We start from the raw sequence: 25287 nt of genomic DNA on the forward strand, positions 1-25287 counted from the left end.
CCAAATTGCACAAATGGATGCTCATGCTGTTGATTACTGAATTGTCAGGCCCAGATTCGATTATTTACAGACCGCCGCCATAAAGCTGGAATATTGCACTGGAGTGCGGCGTAGCACTAAACTCAACCACTCACTCTTCTGTGGCAATACATGCAGTATTGAGCCTCATAAACCATAACTACAGCTCCAGCTACGTCATTTCATTTCCTCAACAATGACTTGCAGAAAAAATATGGATTAGAACCTTTTTCCCCCCACGGAAATGTCAAATGTGAAATTTCTAAGACATCAACTTATACATATACGGATTTTCTCTTCATCATGTTCGATTTCGATTTTCGTCTGTTATGCCTTTGAATCCCAACAGAATGTTATTTCAACCACTGAGTTTGTGCTCAGTGCTATGTCCTACTATTGTGAAAGACTTAAATTCCTTGGAAGTATTTTCTTCTTGAGCTTTGTATGATAGTCTAGCTAAAGACACATGGCACTGAGGTACGTATTTGGTGCCTTGTGCTCTGGGATTGTAATGTTGGCTCATGGTGCGAAGCTAGACAGCGATCTAGTAAAAACATTAGCAACTGGTTTTGTTGTCAGTCAAGATAACGAAGTGTTAAGGCTTGGGCTTTACCATACGGGATAACGTTTCAGTACGAACACGTTATTATATTGGCTGACGTCAAAAAATAAATGCGACTGTCATTACAGAGAGACATATTTTTGTCTAGCAGTTATACGACCAAATCTCTGCCTCACTGATTACCATAATCCTTAATATAATCAAGGACGGACTTTCTTTATGTTCACAGAAAGTATTAATAACAAGTGGACGTAATACTTGGTGGTTGTCAACGCCTAAAACAAACAAAACCATTTCCTTGAAATCATAAAGACGCCGAGATTTCAGCTATGGAAGAAACGTAATTCCTTGATCGATGGTGTTAGATCAGTATTAACAAGTTCATATCACGTTGTCAAAAACAAAAGCAATGTCCAGGTGTAGTTTGATGAGAAAACAATTTTTGAGAGGCTATAAATTCACACTGATAACAAATAGTTATCTGTCTAAAAAGTTAAACATCCTGTATATGGTTGTTTTCACATTGTACATTAACCATCCAATAAGCAATTCCTTTCTACTGATTTACGCCCGAAAATATGAGAGATCAACGACATTGTGTGATAACATGAGAGAGACGTGCAGTTCATAGGGTTTAATCTTCACGGTGATTTGGATGTGCATATACTGACAAAATATTACTATTAAGCCTCAAGTCAGTTTTGGACAGATAAGCCGTTTCCAGTAACGTGCATGGCCACCATAAGCACAAATGCGTGCTTCTACATGCCTTTACAATGACTACAGGAGGCTTTTAAGTTACTGTTGTGGAATGTTCTGCCATTTGCTTTGTAACGCCGGCTCAAGGTCATAAAGAGTCTGGAGGTGAACATGGGGACCATAAACGTGACTTCCAATAATGCCTCAGTCATGTTCAATGAGTTCAGGTGGTCTTGCCGGCCAGTCCATATGTGTGATGTTGTTGATCTAAACAAACATCATAAACAACAATAACAACTGAAGTTAAGATTCGCTTGTTGTACCAGTGGAATAACTACAGGTAGGTTTACACCGATCAGGGTGCATATGTGAAGACTGGAGAACCTTCCTGCCACACATTGTGCCTGATGTTTCTGAGGGTGGTTCTGTTCGAGTAATGTTTAACGGTCACTAAACGCTATGTATTTTTGAGCATTTACCTTTCAGTAACATGTGGTCAAAATGGCTATCGAGATTGATAAAGATAGTACACTGAAAACGCTTGTTGCTTATTTTTTGTGAGAAGTATATGTTTAATGTTCTGACATTCCTATCATAATTCTGTCGTGTTTCTTGTACACTTACACTTACCTGTTCAAATAGTACTCTGGTCAAGCTTGAAATTCAAGGATTAATACTTTACAGTGTGATTAATACTTTGCAGTTTGTGAGAATAGATGAGGATACACCATTCAAACATATCAAGCATCTACTCATTGAAGTATGGAATATCAACGAGCCGAAATGGATTTTACCATTGATCGGATCTCAAACTGATGATCCTGAAATAGAGACTCAGATGAAAGAAGAAATCTCGTTTCTGTTTCAAAAACTGTCGTCAGTTTCAGGTAATTAATGTAATTTCTTTGACACAAAATAATAATAAAACAAATGAGGAATCGGGTGATCTGCACAGTTTCGTGACAATGATCGTTATTTAATAAATATATGTAGCCAAAACCAGACAGGGTTTTGTCGCTCGTATAACTGTATCTGAACTTAAAATGCCTAAATCAGAAAAGTAAACGTTGACGTTGGTTACGAGTTAAGCTCCAGCGGCCACCTCGTATCACCAGTGCACTGTGCTATATGTGGATATGGTTTTCGTCGTTTTTGTTACAGTAGTACTGTAGGGCGTAGTGCTACAGTAGTACTGTAGGGCGTAGTGCTACAGTGGTACTGCAGGGCGTAGTGCTACAGTGGTACTGTAGGGCGTAGTGCTACAGTGGTACTGTAGGGCGTAGTGTTACAGTGGTACTGTAGGGCGTAGTGTTACAGTAGTACTGTAGGGCGTACGAGTGTTCCTGTCTTGACGTTGTTCGTGAACTGAAAGTAGACACAACACATACAGACACACAAAGACGTACAAACTCGTCTCACCGGATTTCACTGTTTTGGATATTCTTTTTCTGTCAATTTTGCGCAGATTTGTGGATTCTGTCTGATGGCTTAGAAGAAGGAATATCCGAGTATATACTGGAAGCTAAGGCAGAAGCAAGCTATGAAGACAGAATCACCTCAATTGGCTGTTCATCGTGGACAGAAGGTCTCATGGAAAAGGTATGTTGCACCTAAACTGGAAACATTTTGACAGTAGCGGTTGATGTTTGTTAGATGAACACTTTAACCGTAATTGGTGTAGATTTTTTCTGGTGATAATTTCAGTGTACTGCTGCACATGGTCTGTAAATCTCTAGATGTTGGACTGCGCAACACGCTGGTTGTTCTCTTTTGCTTCATCTTTGCACCGTCAAATATACTGGGTAATCATCTGTCTTGAAAATGACAAGTGGACATTTCATGAAAGATACCACTTTTCTTCTTCTTCTTTTTCTGACCATACATGTATGTTGTCTTCACGAACAGGGAAACGAGTCAGGCTGTTTTGAATACAAGACCGAAAGGGAGATCTTTAGCATAGGGAAAACAATGAGCCATATGATGCTGGTCGATAATGGAACAGTCGACGAATATCTCTGCATCTTATCGAACTCTTCCTTTTTAACGAAGATTATTGCCGGATTATCAGTGCCTGAAGATGGTAAGATATATGTGAAGCAAAAAGTAAACTGACTATTTCCTTCAAACCTTGTTTCCATTATAAATGAACTCCTTTGTACCTTACTGTTTCCAAAAAGAAAAGGGTAATGTGCCCCTGGAGATACAGTAATCATGACTTATGATTGTGAAAATAAGAGCATTTGATCAGTTGTGTAATTGTAATTTTAACATAGCAAAACCATACCTAGTGGAAACATCGTGTGAAAGAGGTGTTCTGACTTCATCATCAACAACGTCACTATTGATACATGCAACAGCCTACACAAGTAGAGGATTGACCCAGTTGAGCTAGCGTTACCGACAGTTTCTGATCAAGTCGCTGGTGTCTTTTGGTCTCATCGGAGAGAGACCTGGAGAAACCATCTGTTGGATTTGAGTGACTTTTTGGCGTCTCAAGTGCGTTACATGGCATTTATACAAATATTAGAACATGATCTCGACAACTGATCCAGTAGCGTACAGTTTAGCTTGAAAAGTTTTGTTCTCTTATGGAAATTGTGATTGTCCGTGACATTACAGCTCTGTTCTAAAGCTATATGTATTGATGTTGAAAATCGCAAGCGTCGTTAAAACGCTCTCTTGGACGCATGTAGAACTCTGACTCAATGGAACCAGGAAAAGACAGGTCTGAGTTACTACTCAAATATGAGGCTTGTTTCGAAATGTCATTTTAAAATAAATTTAGGTACAGGCCAAAGGTATATAGGAGCTAAACAAGCGTAGCTGTGCTTGAAAGATCTGTGATGGTAACCCGCCTTTAAATGTTATTGTTATTGTAGTATACTAATGAGATTTAGTTGATGGGTCGTTCGGTGTTTTCTCAGCCTCTCGTGCCATTCCTGCAGTTGCGATCCTTTTTTGTGGCGACCTCTACACATTAGAGACCATTAGAAACTACCTGAGAGAGAACATACCAGTCGTTATTGTCAAGGTAAGACAATGATTACACAATGCCATTTAGAAAGTGGTCAAATGCAACATACGTCATATTTGGGATTTCACTTTCTTAGTAAAGTATAAATTCTAGTACTTTTTCAGTTGAGTTCAACCAAAAAAGTACTAGAATTTGTACTTTACTAAGAAAGTGAAATCCCAAATATGACATATGTTGCAAGATAAGACAAATACGATCTTGCCAGTTTTCATTAACCGGGTGCACGTCAGGTTATCCCAACCACATACATTGATGCCAATCCTTTGCTTTGCTGTTCCATATTCGAATGCTAATATTTATAGGCCATTGTCCTATAATTGTAATAAAGAACAACATAATACTCGAATCACATAAATTCATGTCAGATTAATGTCATGTGTTAACCCTCCGATATTTGTGAAAAGAAGATATTTTGGCTCAATACATTTGGATGGACTTACGATTCTATGGCTCAGTCTCTCGGTAGTGTTTCAAAGTACGGCATACAACATCCGACAACAATTTATATTCCAGGATTCTGGCTGTGTGGCGAATGCTTTTTGTTATGCAATGGAAACATCGAAGGGTGTGTCTCAAAGGAAGAACGAAGACAGAAATGAACGGTTAGTTAGTTCTCTCATATATAATCAGGAGCTCAGTCTGTATATTTACCTCCATATGTTTCTTCCATTTACTACTTAAGATGAATAGCTGTTTTAGAGCCATAGAGCCATGTAGCCACTGCGTTGTTTTTTTATATTTCATCAGCTTCGGAACAGTCATCAGTCAGCGCTCAAAGGAAGAGTTAAGTAATATGCTTAAAACGCTGTTTCATGACGAAGAAGTTGACGAATACGTGCAGGTGATTCTTCAATGTCTCCAAAGACGTGACCTCCTGTCTGTCGTTGACCTATCAACAGAAGGAGCCCTTTTCCAAGGAATCATGTCGGCAATTGTCAGAAGTATGACATTTCAACCTGTTTGTGTTATATGCTTAACATTAATCTTTTCTAGCAGTGTTTCTACCTTTAAGTACAAGAAAAGGGCCATCTGCAAACAATCTTGTTGTAAGTCAAATGGTGAGGTCTTGTCTAATTTACCAACATCTTTTATTGTCTCTGGCCACCGCACACGTGATTTAAAGTACCTTTGGTAACATCAGTGCTGCCATATAGATTTTATAGTTTGGAGAAAAGTTTGAATTAAGCACAGAAAAACAATCCCTTCCACTAATCGTCCCAAATAGATCAGACAAAAGAGGTCCCCTTTTTATGTTTAGTATTTACATCTTTTCTTAAACATTCAAAGAAACAAAACTTTTTCAAGACAGCTGCAACGTTACATCGTCGACATTCTTTTTTATGCCTCGGAAACGTCAAGTATCTTTTGGTGAAAGTAGATTCATTTTCTTGCTACTCAGATTTCAAACGGTGTCCCGCGACTTGTGTACTAGAGCGTTCTTTGATGAGGGTAGATTCATTTAAGGCCTTAGCATTGTAGGCTAGTTCTATCAGCCACTCACATACATTTCAGAGTCAGTTTGCCCTTTTCGCACTCCAGTGCCAATTTGTATCAGACTTTGAAATTTCTTATGATCACCAAGCAACAGATTTGAACCGTCTGTTTGTCTGTTGTCTGTGATCAAGCATCTCATTATTACCAGTTTCAAGAAATTGGTCTGTATAATAAAGTACATAATGCATGTATATTACTAAATATTTGGATTTTGCGATATTGTGGTGTTTAAAATTGAACCTAATATTCTAATGATGGAAGATACACATAGAGATATTACTTTTAGATACGACTTTGTATTAGTAATGGCCATCTCTACATTTGTACACTTGGCCTCTGTTGGGCTGAAGTAACGGCAATTTTAATTCACTTATGGCAGATATGTGCGGACATTCGAAGTTTGACGCATTCCATATTTCGAACTAAACCTTGTGTTTCCGTGTTTGAGACAGCCAATATCATTTGATTTACAGCAAAAACAAGCACTGATTTGATATCAATGGTTGATGAATATCTACCGACACCGGTGTACAGTAGAAAAACAAAAGAAAAGGCAGAGAAACACATTGAAAACAAGAGAGCTGACAACTACAAAGATTTCGAAGGTGAGTTCATGAACACTGACGTTCGAGGGTTTACTTAATTATCCGGATGAACATAGTTGGGCACCACGTGAATCCAAGGTCAAATTTTACTATTCAAAATTTGAAATGCTTAAAACAGGCGATTATACAGCACTAGTAATTACAATTTATTGGCATGGCAAGACGAACTTAATTAAAAAATGGATATTGACATGCAAATTGCATGGATTTCCTGTCGCAACATCGGTTCTAAGTTGAACATTACCCTCACGGGTAACAAGTTGTGGTGAAGCACATGGCCACCACTGAAGTGAACGATCGTCCAAGACCTGGAAAATCATCGAATGTGACCTGGAAGACCATGGATGATGACTTGTAAGACCTTTGGTGATGACCTAGAATACCGTGGGTGATGACATGGAAGACCGCTGATGATGACGTGGAAGATCGTAAGTGGTGACCTGTGAGACCGCGCATGACGACCTCCAAGGCCGTGGATGATGACCTGGAAATCCATGGATGATGACCTGGAAGACCTTAAGTGGTGACCTGGAAGACCTTAAGTGGTGACCTGGAAGATCGTGGGTGATGAGATGGAAGACCGTGGGTGGTGACCGAGTCCTCATTCGTCTGTTAAGATGCAATGCCATACCGAAGAACTGCACTCCGTGGCATTGGAGAGATGGCCCACGATGGTAAACCCTTTGACTGTGGAGCCATGATGGTGTGCGGTTTTATGATCTAGTTGGATAGTACCTTCAGGCTAAATTTCAATAGACATCCCCTTGGCTATCTCAGCGTTCTCCATTTGCAGATCATCGCCATCGAAACATTCTAATGGTGCGCAGTTAGACCCGAAGTGAACCCCATCGAACATCTATGGGACTATCTTGAACGTAGAAAGCTCTCTAGAAATGAAAGAGGATTAGAGGTGAATCAGACGCCTGACGTCCCGTAAGAACGGTTTCTACCACAGTTACTGATGTAACTATCAGTGGTGGTTCATATAATCACTGCAGTTATTATTTGTGTGACAATCAGTGTGACAATCAATGTGGTGAAGTCATAGATGTCATACGCTCCAGCATTGCTGATGTTCACGATTTTGTGTATTCCAGATTGCAACTAATTTACATCGTTACCAATTTTCAATTTCAGTCCTTGAAATTGATTGAAGTTTATGTATATTTTAGATCAGTGATTGGACCTTCACGCCTACAACAGGATTATGTACATGTACTTAAGTACTGTTTCAAGACTGGCAAAGCTGTTACTATATTCGTCGATGTTTCGTTGTTGTTTGGTTGTCCATGTATGTGTCTTTTTATCTTTGGGTAAAATAACCATAAAACCACATCGCTGCTGTCTGGTGATTACACGAGTTATTGTACGAGATAAGTGTCTTTCCAAAGAGTGGTGTCAGGTAGTGATGAGACCGACACTGGTGGAATATTTATGTTTGCGATGACGGTGTTCTGAAATATAATCTGTTTCTGAAATAGATGCTGAAAACATCGTGAAAATGGTGTTCAAAGAAGCAATTCTACAAGAAAAATCGGAATGCGTTGAATTCCTACTTGACTGGGGGGTTTCTGCAGTGGATGATGTTGACATGTTGGAACTGTACCAAAAAGTGAGTTCATACATCGCGTACCATTAACTAATTAACGCACGCACGCACGTGTGTGTGTGTGTGTGTGTGTGTGTGTGTGTCTGTGTCTGTGTCTGTGTGTCTGTGTGTGTGTGTGTGTGTGTGTGTCTGTGTCTGTGTCTGTGTGTGTGTGTGTGTGTGTCTGTGTCTGTGTGTGTGTGTCTGTGTGTCTGTGTGTGTGTGTGTGTGTGTGTCTGTGTGTGTGTGTGTGTGTGTCTGTGTCTGTGTGTGTGTGTGTGTCTGTGTCTGTGTGTCTGTGTGTGTGTGTGTGTGTGTGTGTCTGTGTCTGTGTGTGTGTGTGTCTGTGTCTGTGTGTGTGTCTAAGTTAAACGAATGATGATATTTTTTATGATAAATAGAATCTCACCTCGTGGTTTCTGGTATCAAATATATCAACACTCGTTAATGAAAGTAAAACAATATCTTCGGCATAGTAATATATTTCATATCAAAAGACACCCATGTAAGATTCGCAATTTGTCTCATTGTACCGGTTTTGTATTGCATATATATTACATTTTTTACTTTCAAGGACTGACCAGAAACGCATTATGATTACGTAATGATAACTGAAATCAGTCTATTCTGACCATGTTAAGTTTATAGAGTCACAACACGAATAGTTTGACACGTTGTCTTTGGATGATAAATTATCAAACAAAAATGGCAAATTCAGATCTGGAAAATTACCACTGATCACAAGCCATTGACTTCAGTGATCCGGAATCTGTATCAGGATCAGCTATCATAAGCACAAACACATCCACTGTAGAACGAAACCTGTATCCATAATCAGATCAAGGAAACGATACCAACCCATCCGTTTGAAGATTTGTTTTACTAATCGAGAGACGTTTTCATAAATAGAGAAGTGTTCGAATTAGAAGAACCTAATTAATACCGGTTTTGTGACCTCGTTGTTCCACCATTACGAAATACTCTGTTGATAGAACATTTTAACCAGAGGAATTTAATTAGATGTTTGCATGTTATGGTTTTGACAAACATTCAGCTTTGTTGTCAGTTACACCTGATCGACTGTGTCAACACATATTGATGTGATTACAGACGGACAAAGGCTTACAGAAGACGGTGTCAGAAATACTGCATAAGACCAAGGTCGGTTGAAGCCTAACAGAATCAATGCTAATCACATATAACCACACACACACATACACACACACACAAATATCACACACACACACACACACACACACACACACACACACACACACACACACACACACACACACACACAAACCCCGACACTGCGTGTCTTGGTTATTTCCACTTTCAATATTATAAGATTATCTAGCATTTATCATGCCATTAGAACACCACCATCACCAACCGCCCCACCCCAGACTCCACTTGGAAGATCTTTTTTATTTCTGAATGCATAGCGGTCCATAGCGTATATGTGTAAATCCCAGTTGTCTAGTTGTGTGAGACATCGCTATTTGCTATTCGCTGAACCAAATTGTCTCTCTTGTGCGTGTCAGACCGCTCATAGATTTCAAAGCCATATCTTTAAATAGATTTAGATACAAACCAAAATATGATTCGTTGTGGTTCCTAGCTGGAAACAATTATAGTTCGGATAGCCATTTTTAGAAAGAAAAACTCCTGGAAAACGGCAAGTTTTGAACCTTAATTCCCTTAAATCACTATTTTTCAATATAGCTATTTTTATTTATGCAGAAAGAATATGACCTCAACCGAATACTGGATTTCGTCACAGAAGACAAACAGGTAAATAGGTAAACTATTGATGTTTATGTCGAGTGTCATTTACTCACAATATATGATAATTAAAGTCCCAAATCATTTTCTTTCAAATGCAGCATTATTACATATTTGCAGATTTACTACTCAGTATAATGGTTTGGTATGTTGCAGGATACTCCGGACAGGTTCAAATTCGTGAAAGAGTTGTGTAAGGTAACACAGAGAGCATGATGAGAGCACTAACTTCCCTATCTCGAGCATGAAGAGGAAATGGACAATAGTGGTTAAATGAAAGCACGTTCCTTAATAATACTCACTCATTGTAAGGCCGGCAATAGATTCTCTTTGACGATACTATGTACATTTATCTATGTAAGAAATGTGTTTAAAGAGTACATTTTACTTATTTTACAGAAGGCAGCTACCCGAAAGAACACCAAAACGGATCTCTTCAAGGTAATCTTGTTATAAATATACAGGATAAATAACTATTTGGTTAATCCCGTGAACGTTCATCCTGTTAATCCTGTGAAAAATGTGTTCTTCTTTCTTAGTTTACTGACTAGCATACAACACTGTGATGCCTCTTCAATATTGTATAACAATGTATCATGTAATGTTCATTTGGTACTATGTTATTTCCTTTCAAGACATCTGAATTGATCTCTACAGGTTGAAGACTCGACAGGTCTAATGTGCATAGAAAGATCAGTGTGAATTTCTAATTGATTACTATGATGAATTGATCTTTCATTCAGTCAACAGTAAGGGTTCAAAGCAAGACAAATGCCAAACAGCTTCTGTTTTAATTGTACTTCGTCTTCGTGTCCTGATTGTGAACTGACTCAGTTTAATTTACAGGAGAGACGAAGTTCAAATCGACGTCTACACATCAGGGTTGCCGCTCTATCACCAATGTCATACTAGTTTTTGTTTAGCCTACTCCGCATTTTGACGTATGTGGGTATAAAAATTATTTCTGTTAATTGGAATAATTTTTCATATTTTCTAGGAGCAACAGGATACCGATGCATTTTCAGGACAGGTATGTATGTACTCCCACGGGAGTTGAGATTAAAATACGACGCGCCGTTGTGGTGGACATCCAATGGTCGAAGGGAAACAAAGTGCTTTTGAGCAGTTGAACTTGATATGGGCACCCTACAAATATCATTGCATCTCTCTTCTCAAAGGTCCTGGGAATTTAGCGAAAAATGACCAAACAAAGACAGCAGTATGTGAACTCTATGGGTAGGACGTTTAGAAATACTCATCTCTTTCTTCTCGCATTATATTTCTACGAAGATTCAAAAGTTACTATATACAAAGCTTTTAGTAAATCTCTCAAAAGTTGTTATGGCTTATGGTGGAGTATATGTCGGAGGACATTTCACAGTTTGACGATGCAATGATTGCAAGTAAGTCCAATGAAAGGCCTCATGTATGCCCGTGTCACATGCTCCTGTGATTTGTAGGGTGAGCAACTGACTAGCTTATACATAAAAGCCAGGATGCCGGCATCGAGCAAAAGTGACAATTATTAAATTCGGGTCGGGTTGTACGATTGAAATTGTTTGTCGGCTGTAATCAAACACTTCTTACTTAACTGCATATATTATTTTGATGTTTCGAGTCAGTGTTTGAACCACTCGATGGACTTGATTGCAGCTGTACATAATCTCAAATGACATAAAATGCTTATAAATTATTCCTCAAATGTTGAATATTGCATATACATTTACGTGATTTATCAGTGAATGAGAACAGCAAATTCTTCCACAGCAACAGAAGAGAGACTACAGGAAGGAGATCATTTCACAACTGGAACTGGCCCAGGTAGTCATAATGTTTATGTGTCCACGCTTTACGATGTGCAGTGCAAGCATATCTGTGCTTTCTCCCACATTAAAGGAGATGTATAGTGAAACGCAAATATGAGATTTGTAAAGCATTTCAAAATAAGTATCTGCAAGGAAAATAAATCTTAAAGGCAGTATTAGTAACATGAACACTTATAAATCTACTCGTATACTGGAAACTACCGAGAATTAATCAGCAATTTTGCCAATACGTAACGTGACATGTGGAGATTTGACTTAAAAACTGTTTTTGTGTTGTGTTTGCTAAACGAATGGGTTTAGTTTTACGTCGCACTCAGCAATATTCCGGCAATATGGCAGCGGTCCTTAAATAATAGTGTCTGGACCAGACAATCAAGTGATCAACAGCATGAGCATCCATCTGAGCAATTGGGATTCGATGACATGTGTCAACCAAGTCAGCGAGCCTGACCACCCGATTCCGTTACTCGCCTATTACGGCAAGCATAATCGCTTCTTAGGGCTTGCTGAAGACCTATTCTGTCACGGATCTTCTCGGGTATGCTGTGTTTGGTACATTACTATCGTTTTATATGGCATCCCTGCGATGAAAACGGTAATTTGGTGCAGAATGACCTTACACTCATATCGATATCAGTCAAAATAGCCTTGACAGCAGTGTGGAAATATTCAGTGTATAGACATTCATACACACATGCCTCTTAAAGAGTCGGGAACATATAATGTTGAGATATGATCATAAAGAGGGTCATGTCGTTGGATTAAGTATGTGTTCCTATAGGTGAAAACGCATTTGGCTGATAGAAAAATATTTACTCTCAAATATACTGAACAGCAAAAGAAACTATTTAAAAAAATAAAACCTCATAAAATTAAGTGTTCTTATCTCCTGTGTAATATCTTGACCAAAAAAATGACAGAATTGTGTTTCCTTTGCTGTTTAGTATATATGTTTAACCAAACATTTTGCAAACTTTCCTTTCAGCAAGAGGTTGACCTTTCAGAGATACATCGAAACCTTCACAAACAATACGCAGAATTCAAGGGGAAGACAGAATCAGATTATGTGAGCTTGAAGGAGATTATTTGTTTTTTACCTTTTACCTACAGTGAAATCCGCGTCGGGGGATAATGTGATTGTTCTTTGGCGTTGCCGTTTTACATACAATGAATAAATCCTGGTGTAATTGCAGCCAAATATCCTAGGTTGTGCTGACCTTTGTATTCAAGGTCAAGCGTTAAACCAGTAGAGTGAACATTGCCTTTGAGTCACGTTGAGTTGATAGTTGCCAAGCAGCCATGAACGGGGTGGATCTCGATAAACTTAGTGGTTCGAAGAGTCGGGTTCGATTCCCCACATGGGTACAATGTGTGAAGCCAATTTGCTTAAAACGGCGTACCACGACAGTCACACACTCATAGATCTGGAATATGTGATCGATGTCTTTTATCCACTTTTTGACATCATGTCAACAGTCTAATTTCCCCTCTTCTGAGTATGACAGTAACCACTAACCAACTGAACTATACTTGGTTATAATTTCTTTCAAACTAATTTCGTTTTTTGTTGCAAGGGCTCAAGGGGATCCATGAGCGTAGACACCGAGAAACAAAGGGACCATAACGTGAGCATTCAAAGCACAATGTGTCTTTAAACCGGGTTATGAATATTTTACACCAACAAAAAGATCGAACAATCATGTGACAAAAATATCATATGTAAACGGGAACCAAAGTTTGGGTCGCAATGGTGCAGTTAACAGAGTATTTATGCCCCCAGGGTTTGGTTCATCTGGACCTAAATTTCTACTGGTTCTGAACCAAGGGAATGTTTTGTACCAGTGATTGTTGCCCCTTTAAGTGACCCCTTTACTTCTCACACACAGCCCACAGTTCCCGTGCAGATATATTTCTGTACTGAAATGAAAATATTTGAATTAGATTTCATTTAGAAACTAGTCAAATTAGGAATTGTAACATTTTCCATGTAACAGTTAGCCAAAAGGGGTGTTGGACGTGCGATAATTGCAGTGTTCTACATTGTGTAACTATGTTCCAAGTGCAACACAATGTACATGTGGATATTCAGTATGTGCTGTGTTTGGTCAGAGGTCTGGGCATTGAAACCTTGTGCGTCTTTAGACTGACCTAGGGAGATGGCGAATCGTCTGAAGAAGGCGTTACACACATACTGCCTATTACATTCTTACACAATGAGTATCACTGCCACATAACAAAAACTCTTGGTCTAAATTCTCTTTGATTGCAGTCCGCAATATAATGCGTATATTATTTTCTGAATGTTTAGGCGGTGATACGCTTATTCACGGATAGAATCCTCGAACAGTTTGGACCACGTGTCTTCGTCAGCAAAGAACAGAACACCGACAGCATACAAAAGGTATTCAACGCAACCGGATAAGCATGATTCGACATACCAGTCAGAAGGGCAACCGGTCGGACGTTATGAAGAAAAAGAAGAATCACTAAGATTAATGGTTTTCAAAACATCATTGAAAATGTACTAGTGAACTCTCAAAACACGAACCTGAGATAAAGATATAATAGAGGAAGAAATGAGTGGAATATCAATGCGAGGTAGAATGCTCTGGAACGAAGAAGGTGAAAAACCAGTAAAATGTTTTGTCACTTGGGAAGACAGAATGTTCAAGCAACAATGAGAATTTAATGTATACTGACAGGAGAAAAATCCTCATATAAAAACATATTCTGCGAATGAACAAGACGAAGACTTTACCGCCCTAGATCACTTTGCAACATCAACCCTTAATGATGAATTAAGAAACAGTTTGGAAAAAGAGATCTGAATGAAATTTCCTTTGCTGTTAAGAATATGAAAAAATGAAAGCTCCAGAAGTGATAGCTTTACAGTTGATTTTTAGAATTCTTTTGGAAGGAACTAAAAATGCGGATCTTTAGATTTGTCAGTAATATTTCCACAATGGAGGAAAAGGCACTTGATAATAATTGGCAAAATAACTGTCATGAAAACTACAGTTTTGATAAAACTTGTTCATATATTCAATACCCTTCTCTAATTCTCCATAAGACTTCATTTCTTCAATAGAAAACATCTCTTTTCAAATTGATATGGAATGACAAATCTGATAAAATCAAAAGGAATTATTTGATTAGAGTATACAAAATGGTGATTCAAGGATGGGTGACACTATTTTTTTTGTAAAGCTTTTCAACTAGCTAACCTGAGATAATATTGTAGAAAAACAACAGTCAAAAATTCCTGTAACATTCCTATTGATTTCATTTAAAACATTTGGTGCAAATGTTGATCAATTATCGCACATCGATAATCCTTATTGGAAGGATGTTTTGAAAGCTTGGAACAAATGGTGTAAAACAGTCATGTGAATTCTGGTAATATTTAGGAAATCCTTGCCAAGACACTTTGGTTTAACACTGATTACCAAATCACAAAACATTACAATAAAAACAAGACAAGATAAGGCATTCTTACAGTTAAATACCTGTGTGACGAAACGTTATTGTTTTGACACGCTGATGGAAATGCAGTTAAGGCCATAAAGGTACGTATCTGGACTATATGCATGTTTTGAATGTACTATATCCAAGTTTTTTATTTACTCATAACCGAGTGTCATTTAAATTTATTGAAATCATGCAAAGGCTCTAGAATTTTTTATGACGCTTTGGTTTCTGATGAAGATCTAGCTGAGCCGTGTCTTAAATGGCAAGCATCTTTGGCTAATGATACTTTCGACTGGAATCAGATGTTTATGACTTGCAGAAATAGTTTGAAAGATGTCATGCTACTTGATTTCTAACACAAGCTTTTACATGGTTTTATCTGAAAAACAAAGAACTATTTAAAATGAAACTTGTCAATTTTGTTTGCTGTTTGAGCTGAATGGGAGTATTTGTGGGGATTACTGGGTGTACTGAGAAACACAAACTTGAAGTTTGGATGTATAATCATATTGAGAACGCAGTCAAAATAACAAAATACAGTGTTTGGTTTGGAACATTATGCAGAGATAGAATAGTAAATCATTTTATATGTGGGATCCATCAACACACTCCAACACGTCAAAGGTTCCTGTTTGTTTTGAAAGAAATTTTCATTGCGGTTAAACATAATAGCCTCAAAAATGATGATACAAAAGGGGAGCAACCCTTGGGAGAAAAAAACAGATTATTAGAAACAGTAATAGTGTAGTAGATATGGTTCACCTACTGTTATACTACTATTTACCACGCTTCAGCGAGGAGCAAAGGAGGGTGAGACCCGTCACAATACAGGAGAAACAGTAATAGTGTAGTAGATATGGTTTACCTACTGTTATACTACTATTTACCACACTTCAGCGAGGAGCAAAGGAGGGTGAGACCCGTCACAATACAGGAGAAACAGTCGAACCGGAAGAGAAACCGATGGGAGGTGAAATATTCACACAGTTGTTCTTGTGGGCGGTTTTGACCAACAGAAACGTCGTGGCCCGACACTTTTGGACACGAGGACAGGTTAGTATTGTCACAACTACACGTCGACGCATAAACAGGTACATACAAAGTGGTTTCTGGTGGAGTAGAAGCAATAAATATGAGAATGACGAGTCCAAATAATTCTTCTTGCCAAATCCCCTTTATGTCTGCACAAGATCTTTCGCCGTTCAGCGGGTATTCGGGGCCTAGATTTTCGATGCTCTCTTCACTCGGAAGGTAATGTTAATGTATCGCGCTTACGATGAAATCCAAGTGTCGTCATAGGCGACGGATAACGGTAACAGCTATGTCGTCATGTGTATGTCACGTTACAGTTACTTACAATAAAGGACACAAACGTAGTCAAGGGTGACAGTAAGGTTACGTTTCTGACGTCATCATGTTTTGACGTCATAGTTAGAATTAATAGTGGTGAACATGTTCGCAGTATGATTTCGGTGCACAAATGAAGTTACACTGACTAAGCTACAATTATACTTTCGAATTACTTTTTCTTTATTTTTAAACAGCCATATGAACATTAGTTCTCTTTCCATCTGTAATTGTATCATTGTTAAACAATTGACAAAACGGAAAGATAGTAAACTGGCTATTCCTGCATTCATCAATGTGTTGGCTTACATTTATGCATCTCAAATTAAGATCTCGACTTTGCTGCCACTCTACAGTGATTCGATCCCTTAGGTGGATTCTAGATTCTCCAATACAATGTTCACCAGATCCCGCACATGTTAAAACATATATGGCAGTTGACGTTGGTTTTGATAGTAAAAAATATGTCTTCACAAAAGTACATTTGCAGTTATGATTGAAGAAGTTCAACATCGAGGTGTCTCACATTTTGTTACAAAGACAGTGTTTGTATCTCGTGTTTTTGTCCCGTATCAAGGACCTCATTGTGTCTGCCCTGGTAGCCGGTACCATTATGGACAGCATTGCAGACAAAACGTATAATAGCAGGAAGAAAGAGATACGAAAGGCAAATGCAAGGTTAGTTGCCTACAAATGATATAGCATGATGAAACAGTTCCATTTTTCACACGTGTAGTGTAGTTTCATGTATGTAGTGTAGTTTCATGTTTGTCTATGTGTGTAGTGTAGTTTCATGTGTATAGTGTAGTTTCATGTTTGTCTATGTGTGTAGTGTAGTTTCATGTATGTAGTGTAGTTTCGTGTTTGTCTATGTGTGTAGTGTAGGGTCCTGTGTGCAGTGTAGTTTCATGTATGCAGTGTAGTTTCATGTGTGTCTATGCGTGTAGTATAGGGTTCCCTGTGTAGCGTAGTTTCGTGCGTGTTTTACAGGTTCATGTGTGTGGTGTACGTTCACGGGCGTAGTGTAGTCCCATGCACTTGTGAATATTAATGCGTATGCATCTATTTTATAGCTTCTATCGATCTCTGACAATCGGGACAATGGATGCGTGTTACTGGGACCACAAGAAGACGACAGTGAAGCTTATCGATAAACGAATCAAAGACAACTCTTGGGGTATCGACTTTCTAGCGTTGGCTTTCGAAAGTAAAAACTCGAGTATTTTCAACAGTGAAGGCATGGTGTTCTACACCTTATCCAAGTGGTATGGCGACATCCCCAAATCTACGTCTATGTTGACGGTAGGTTTCACTTATATCCCCGAGCTCCCTGAGCATGTGGTATTTAGGTGCTTGACAACTGGGATAGTTCTGTTTGATTGGTATTTCAGAATTAGACAAATAATAAGAAAGGTATCATACCTTATGGATGACGATTTCCTTGTTATATTATGATGCGACGTTTTGGTATAGATTCTCAACACCGTCGTCTTGCAAATTAAAGTACCTAACATTTCCGGGACAGTTCTGTGGATATAAAAGTTGGTTGTTATAATACACCTCCACATGGGCACAAGGTGACCTTTTCCGGTGTCCCCCGCCGTGATATTTCTGGATTGTTTGATATAGAATTTTAGTAGTGAATCAGCTGGTTCTTAGTACACAACAGTGTGCTCCACACTGTCTAGCAAAGGTCGGTTTATCTGTAGTGTTTATACTGCACAATCGCGTGAATACACGGTATGTGGTCAAATTCAGCATATGCTATACTTGAAATTACCATTTCTCAAGAAAGTACAGATTGTTGAAACCTCACTCTCAGTGTCAAGTACCTGCCAGCGTGCAAAATCATCAACTTAACCCACTGTAGCAGTCGGAGAAGTGGTAGTCAATATCATGCACTTTGTGTATCCCCTTAACAAGGTTAAATTGACACCGATTCCATGCCGAAGTTTTGAAAACTCAATGCCATTTAGAAAATGGTCAATATAATCATATAACGAAATGATATGGACAGTACAGTACCTATGTCAGTCCACGTTATCTCATGGATTGATTCCAAGTGTAATATACTTGTTGTTCCGGTGTAAAGAAAGCTGCACTGTTCCTATCCCATTACTCATGCCATTTCTCAACTGTCATCACATTGCAGCTGCTTTTGTGTACCCTATGTCCACCCTTCATCTGGTTGTTTCTGAAGGAGAAGTCAGGATCAAACAGAAAATCTGACAGCCACAAAGGCCCTCAAGCAGGACAAGAGATGAATACCAGCACGTACGTCTGTACATTATTGTCAAAGCGACAAGGGTAAACAGTCGTTTAATGTCATACTGAGTACAGTATTGGAACCAAATATCCCCAAACGCTGGTATCTATATTAAGTTTTATTTCAAGGCTTTAGGACTGGCACTCTTCAGATTTGCAGACGAATTATTCAATTGCGATATAGCTCACCATCAGATTAAATAAGTACACACTCCTCTTATGGCGTCGCCAGATTAATGTAGTGAAGAATTATATACATTGTGGTGTTTTCAAATCTTCATGCTTTTTGCCAGACCATTTAGTGGACAATCATCTTTTAGATTGTAGAGTAATGAACTGTCTTGTATCCTGAATAATGTGAAACATCTTTTTCACTTTCAAGAAAGAAAACATCTGGTTGCTGCTCTCGACTCGGGACATACTATTCGACCCCAGTCATCAAGTACACGTCATACCTCGTAAGTACATATGTGTGTGTGTGTGTGTGGGAGAGAGAGAGAGAGAGAGAAAGAGAGAGAGTTGACATGCATGGCATCGTACCAGAAGCAGTTGCTACTGCATGATGCCGACACCGCACGAATATCTCTATCTGGATGCATATGGTGGCGATACCATTTTTCTTCACATGTCAGGAAAGTGTCACACTCCCTCGCCGAAACCTGGAATGATCAGATTTCACAATAGTTCATCGCGTTCTTATGACAGCTGAATCGTTCAATTGACTCAGAGTGGGTGGATGGGTGAGTGTATGAGTGAGTTAAAAGTCATTTTGGCAATGTTTCAGCGTGACTATGTGTCATGACTAAAACAATATATAGATTAACAATAATTAAAGATTACCCAATCCTGGCAACGAACGGCAGTAAACCAACACAGATATACATGTAACATTGGTATTTAAATCTAAAATATTTTAACTATGAGGGACAAAACAATATTAAAAATAGGCTGTAGATCGCCAACAACTGAAACCGGACCATGGGGACTTACAGTACATCTGCTACCTGCATAGACCCTAGCTGGATTTACACATCCTTTTAGCCTCTGGCGATTGTAAGAAATATTTAGCCAACTCTGAAAGAACAAAGGTACTACATTTTAAAAATCTGGTAAATTTAAAATTAACTTTGAACGTTTTTCGATTACGTACCCGCTCAGGAGGACAATACTTTTCCAGTACTTCAACCCCCTTTGACGGTCTGCAGCAGACAGTATAACCATTGTGGAATGGTGTCTGTCACTGGTGACTATGTAACTTGAGTAGCTACCAGCATTAGCTATAAATAAAACTGGAGACTCAAACCGGTATCTCAAAGCGCATTGGCTCACGTTACGGATTATTTTAAAGTATTTCAATTTCAAAGTTTATATGCAAATGTATTTGCTGAGTATACACACGCTAGACAATGGCTTGAATATACAGCTTGTCACCAAACATACGATTACAGGTTATACAATATTGAATCATGTGTAGTTCCCAATTATTCCAAGCTGCGACGATGAACAATGGTTGTTAAACTGCATTCATAATGCATAACATTATCAAGCTTTCTCGTTCTAACCTGATGTTATCGGTTTTGATCAATCCATCCACATTCTGTATTGCTTGTGTTGCAGCTTGTCTACTGTATTTTCCTTGGTCTGTATGCCCATTTCATGTTGATCGTCCTGACGTTGGAATTCAAGTGGAACTGGGAGATCCCGCTGATAGTGTGGATGCTAGCTTTCTTCGTGGAAGAAACAATACAGGTATACTTACCACACTGTCATGTGACATGTACGATATTCTCACACGCCTAAAACTAAATGAGGCTAAAAGAAACTCAGCAGTACATCAATACACGCGCGTGCAAAAGAAACGTCCCCAACATAAGAATTTTTATAATATTAGTCTAAGAGGCCATATACGTTAATTATGGGTGGGAGAACACCTCCCAAACACATATTAACATTACATGTGAAGGAAATGCACCCGTTACATGTCTCAAGCAGTAAAAATGACTTTTAGCAGCAAAACCCACTCAGAAACTTACCCGTATGCAATCTGTACATAAAAAACGAGCTGAACTGTTCTCTGTCATCGCGTATACCCGTATGACCAACAATGTATGCCTCGGTTAACAGCAGAACAGAGAACGAGCAGTTGGTATGCTGGAGGTGGGAGCGAAGTACTCTCGTGTTAAGAATCATGTACATCACAAAACGAACAGTTGGAGGATTGTTCACAAGCTTGAGACAAACTGGCAGGACATCAGACAAACAAAGGAGCGGATGACCAAGGGTCACCACCGCAGGAAGACCACCATTTACGGGTGCTGCATCTGAGGGAAAAAAATGTAATTGTGACGTCATCAGCGGCGAGAAGTCTAGGGCATCAAGTCAGCAGATGGAAAGTAAGCAGACATCTTTGTGCACGTGGTTTCCGTGCCTACCGAACGTTCAAGGATATGACGTTGACGCGTGAACAACGACGTCGTAGATTGGAATGTTCATCAGTAGAAGCAACGAAATAGGGGTCGAGATTTTTCACAAATGAAAGCAAGTTCTAAATTAGCAGACCTGATGGTCGGGTATGTGACTGAGCACCTGTAGTACCAACTCTAACGTCGCACCCGAAAGCGTTTACCGCCTCTGTTGACCAGGAATGCTTGATTTAGGTCCTGCAGTGTGTGACAGTGTGTTGAGGCATACCTTAACGCCGGAGATGTTCACACGGGTACTAGAGATTTTCTTGTCTTCTGGAACTTTTTATGTTGCGATGTGTATGCTGACATGTGCCCGAAAACCGAGCGATCATCCGTCATTTGTAAACATAGCCAATAAACATGCTGAATCAAACCCGATCTCAGCGCTAGCCACAGTGACTGTAAAATATAGTTTTTGTTTTGGGGGGATTTTGTATTGATATAAAGCCTTGAACATGCTAATTGTGTCTGTCACTGTTGGTTGAGAGGGAATGGTATACATCGGGACGTTTCTTTTGAACGTGAGTGTATTTTTCTGTAATTGACAACCTGTCAATAAATGATCTGATTCTTGTCGTAGCAGGCGACTAAAGGGATCGGATGATAAGCCTCGCTCACTTGTTGACACATGTCATGGTATCCCTATTGCGGTAGATGTTGAATACTCACAAACGTGTGTATCCCTTGTGATGAGAGAGTCACACCCAAGCGTATCCTGTTTTATGTAGAATTTATATGCAAATGTGTTTGCTGAGTATACACGCGCTAGACAATGGCTTGAATATAGGGCTTGTTACCAAACATACGATTATAAGTTATACCAAACTGAATCGTGTGTAGTTCCGAATTATTCCAATCTACGACGATGAATAATGGTTAACCTGCATTAATAATGATAACATGAATCTTTCTCGCTGTAATATAAGATACAAGATAGAAAACTTTCACAAGAGAGGTTTCATGTGCAATGTGCAATATAACGATGTTTGATGTCGAGTTTGTGATGTCGGAATATGTAACGTAACTATATTGATGTCGAGTTTGTGATGTCGGAATATGTAACGTAACTATATTGATGTCGAGTTTGTGATGTCGGAATATGTAACGTAACTATATTGATGTCGAGTTTGTGATTTCGGTGAATGCAATATAACGATACTGATGCTGAAAAAATTATGAATCTGTGCCTTGGTTTAGTCACGATACGGCTGAAATATTGCCGATGTGCCGTAAACTCTCAACACTCTCTCACTCCAATACTTTGTATAGTCAAATACATACTACAATTGTCAGTATACAGACAATTGTATATGCAATAGCTTTAAATAGGTATTACGTCATGATTTTACTGCGTACATATATTTCCGAACGTTAATAAGTTATTAAAACAGTAAGATGTGGACCTATACAGCCATTGTTGAGCAACCAATCTGCATCTAGTGTTGATTGCAATATTGGAACGTTTGCTATTATAATTGTCCTCAGATAGCACAGTTCAACAAGGAACATGCGATCAAATCAAGAAAAACACAAAGGGGAAAATCATCTGGCCGCAGGTTTCACAACCTGCAAAAGAATGTCCTACTGTACTTCCAAGATGAATGGAACGTTCTGGATATGTGTTGTATCGTTGGTTTCATCATTGGCTACTCTCTGCGCTGGAGTCCTGCCACCTACAGTCATGGGCGGCTGTTCCTTAGCATTAACTGCATGTGTTTCATCTGGCGATTCCTTCAAACATTCACCTTGAGCAAGACGATCGGTCCAATGCTATACATGATGTTCAAAATGGTAGGAGTTTCGTGAACACACCATTCATAGGGGGACGATCTCTCTCTCTCTCTCTCTCTCGATCTCTCTCTCTCTGTGTGTGTGTGTGTGTGTGTGGACATGTGTGTGTATGTGTGTGCGCGCTCGCTGTTTTCTATCTGCCCCTATTCTCCATGCCTACTATGTGTTAAACGTGGCCAAGATCTATCTACATACACTAAAATGGAAATGTTGACAAGATGATCCATTTAACGAATATTTGATAGAAATGTTATACGTAAGTATTCTCAATCTAAATATTACTTGAATATCCACCAAAACAATGCATGTTTCAGGTGAAAGACCTCCTCCCGTTCCTCGTGATCTTGTGCGTGGCGCTGTTTTCATATGCAGTTAGCACAGAAGCCATTCTTTATCCGAATTCAGTTTGGTCATTTGACTTCGTCCTTCGAATCCCCGTAACAGCGTTCTGGTTGATATTTGGAGAACTGGGCTTTTTGTCAGAACTTGAAAGTATGATAACATAAGTGTATGACAAAGTGTAATTAATAATCTAAGATTCACAGTATGCTCTGAAGTAATTAATAATTAAATGGAAAAAAAAACCGATTATGGCCTGATCATGAAGGAACTTTCTGTCAGTTTCTCTTATGTTCAGACTGTTCCGGCCCAACATGTCCCTCGAGCATTGGAAGAACGTTCGTTCCATATTTCACTGCAGTCTACATGATTATGACCAACGTCTTGTTGCTGAACCTTTTGATTGCACGATTCAAGTGAGTATCAGTTCATAAAGCTGGAGGAATGATTTAAAGAATTGCTGTGTTCTATTGATGTGAAAGGCTTACAACCATGTCAACTGTATTCTTTTATGGATATAAATTTGGCGATTAGTTTCATATACAGATTAAACAGGTTACATTTTAACATAAAACGATCGTCATAAAAATATGTTACCCATAACTTTACAATTGAGGCGTATTTCGTTTACCTCAAGACATTGTAGTGGAAGCCTCACTACAGCATGCGGAAGGCATTTTTGGCCTTTACATTCAATAATTGTTATGCAATATCTTCGTTGGTACGTGGACACGGTTGGGTGACCTAGTCATTAAAGCGGTCAATCCTCACGCCGACGACCCCGGTTCGATTCCCTAATGAGTACAATATGTGCAACCCATTTCTGGTGTCCTCAGCCGTGATGTTGCCGGATTATTGCTAAAAGCGTCGTAAAACCATATTCTAGCACGACATTGTGAGATACTCGATTTTGATTGGTTAACTGCTGCACGTGACCGTCCTTAAACTTAAGTCAAAGGACCGGACACGTCGACCGCTTCACCTGCGTATGAATACACAGCACTCGCGTTCGGCTTTAAATGACATTTACCGGTCTTAAATCAACAGATAAAGGACCGCAAAAATGAAAACAGAATGCCTCCTAATTCATTGCTGTCACCAAAGCGTTGTCACTCATCTACCGTTAGATCGATTTCTAATTCACTCATAAGTTGAGAATCCTACTGCTAATCCGGAAAACCTTCCTGTAGGATGATATATGTGTGTAATCAATAATCTGTCATGTGTGTAATCAATAATCTGTCATGTGTGTAATCAATAATCTGTCTTTACTATTTTGTTTTGCGTCATCAAATCGGAAATAATTGTTTTAACACACAACTCTATAAGGTTGGGTAGATATTTCGGAAATCGGAATAGAATAGATTTTCTGAATATCCATCAACACATGTTCACTTTACTCTGGTGCAAACATATACCTATTAAATTATTGCTATATTACGGTATTTTGTTTCGTTCATCCAGCCACATTTTCGACGAAGTAAGAGGAAACTCGGGCGAAGTGTGGGCAAGACAGAGGTGCAGCCTGATGTTGGAATATGAAAGTAAACCGCCTCTGCCTATGCCCTTCTCAATTATTTGGAGAATATTTTCTACCCTTTGTTCGTGCATGTGCAACAGCAAGTGTAAGTTGACTCTAAAACACTGTTATGTCATCCACAATGCTAATTGTGAGACCAAAGTTTATTGTCGCTGTTAAGCGATATCATCGATCGCTACTAATATTGCAGAAGAAATAGAAAGGGCAGTGTTGTAGATAAAGACAATGCCTGATCCTAAGACCCGTAAATATCCGGTTTAGGTTTGACGGTTTTCAGTAGCCCAGTGTCGTAAGAGGCAACTAACGGGATCGGGTGGTCAGACTCGCCGACTTGGTTGACACACGTCGTATCCCAGATCGATGCTCATGTTGTTGATCACTGCATCTTTGGATACAGGCTCAATTATTTAGAGACCGTCGCCATATAGCTGAAATATTGTTGACGTCTTCAGTCTTCACTG

The 25287-nt window shown here is 39.0% G+C and overlaps 1 protein-coding gene across 1 annotated transcript in view; it reads left to right on the forward strand.

Moving 5' to 3' along the window:
* Positions 1-25287, forward strand: part of LOC137283997 (transient receptor potential cation channel subfamily M member 2-like) — a 34304-nt gene that overhangs the window by 4487 nt on the left and 4530 nt on the right. Inside the window, exons 4-26 of the mRNA XM_067815661.1 lie at positions 1983-2166; positions 2745-2878; positions 3185-3359; positions 4204-4310; positions 4827-4915; positions 5061-5254; positions 6281-6412; positions 7894-8024; positions 9111-9161; positions 9744-9794; positions 9942-9983; positions 11553-11606; positions 13920-14012; positions 15992-16132; positions 17004-17104; positions 17500-17728; positions 18579-18700; positions 19074-19149; positions 20309-20440; positions 22642-22947; positions 23262-23439; positions 23585-23702; positions 24751-24911. Of these exons, the coding sequence (XP_067671762.1) occupies positions 1983-2166; positions 2745-2878; positions 3185-3359; positions 4204-4310; positions 4827-4915; positions 5061-5254; positions 6281-6412; positions 7894-8024; positions 9111-9161; positions 9744-9794; positions 9942-9983; positions 11553-11606; positions 13920-14012; positions 15992-16132; positions 17004-17104; positions 17500-17728; positions 18579-18700; positions 19074-19149; positions 20309-20440; positions 22642-22947; positions 23262-23439; positions 23585-23702; positions 24751-24911 (3001 nt within the window). The remainder of the gene's footprint in view (positions 1-1982; positions 2167-2744; positions 2879-3184; positions 3360-4203; positions 4311-4826; positions 4916-5060; positions 5255-6280; positions 6413-7893; positions 8025-9110; positions 9162-9743; positions 9795-9941; positions 9984-11552; positions 11607-13919; positions 14013-15991; positions 16133-17003; positions 17105-17499; positions 17729-18578; positions 18701-19073; positions 19150-20308; positions 20441-22641; positions 22948-23261; positions 23440-23584; positions 23703-24750; positions 24912-25287) is intronic.

The sequence above is a fragment of the Haliotis asinina genome, chromosome 5 (genome assembly GCF_037392515.1).
Source record: "Haliotis asinina isolate JCU_RB_2024 chromosome 5, JCU_Hal_asi_v2, whole genome shotgun sequence".
Classification (NCBI taxonomy): domain Eukaryota; kingdom Metazoa; phylum Mollusca; class Gastropoda; order Lepetellida; family Haliotidae; genus Haliotis; species Haliotis asinina.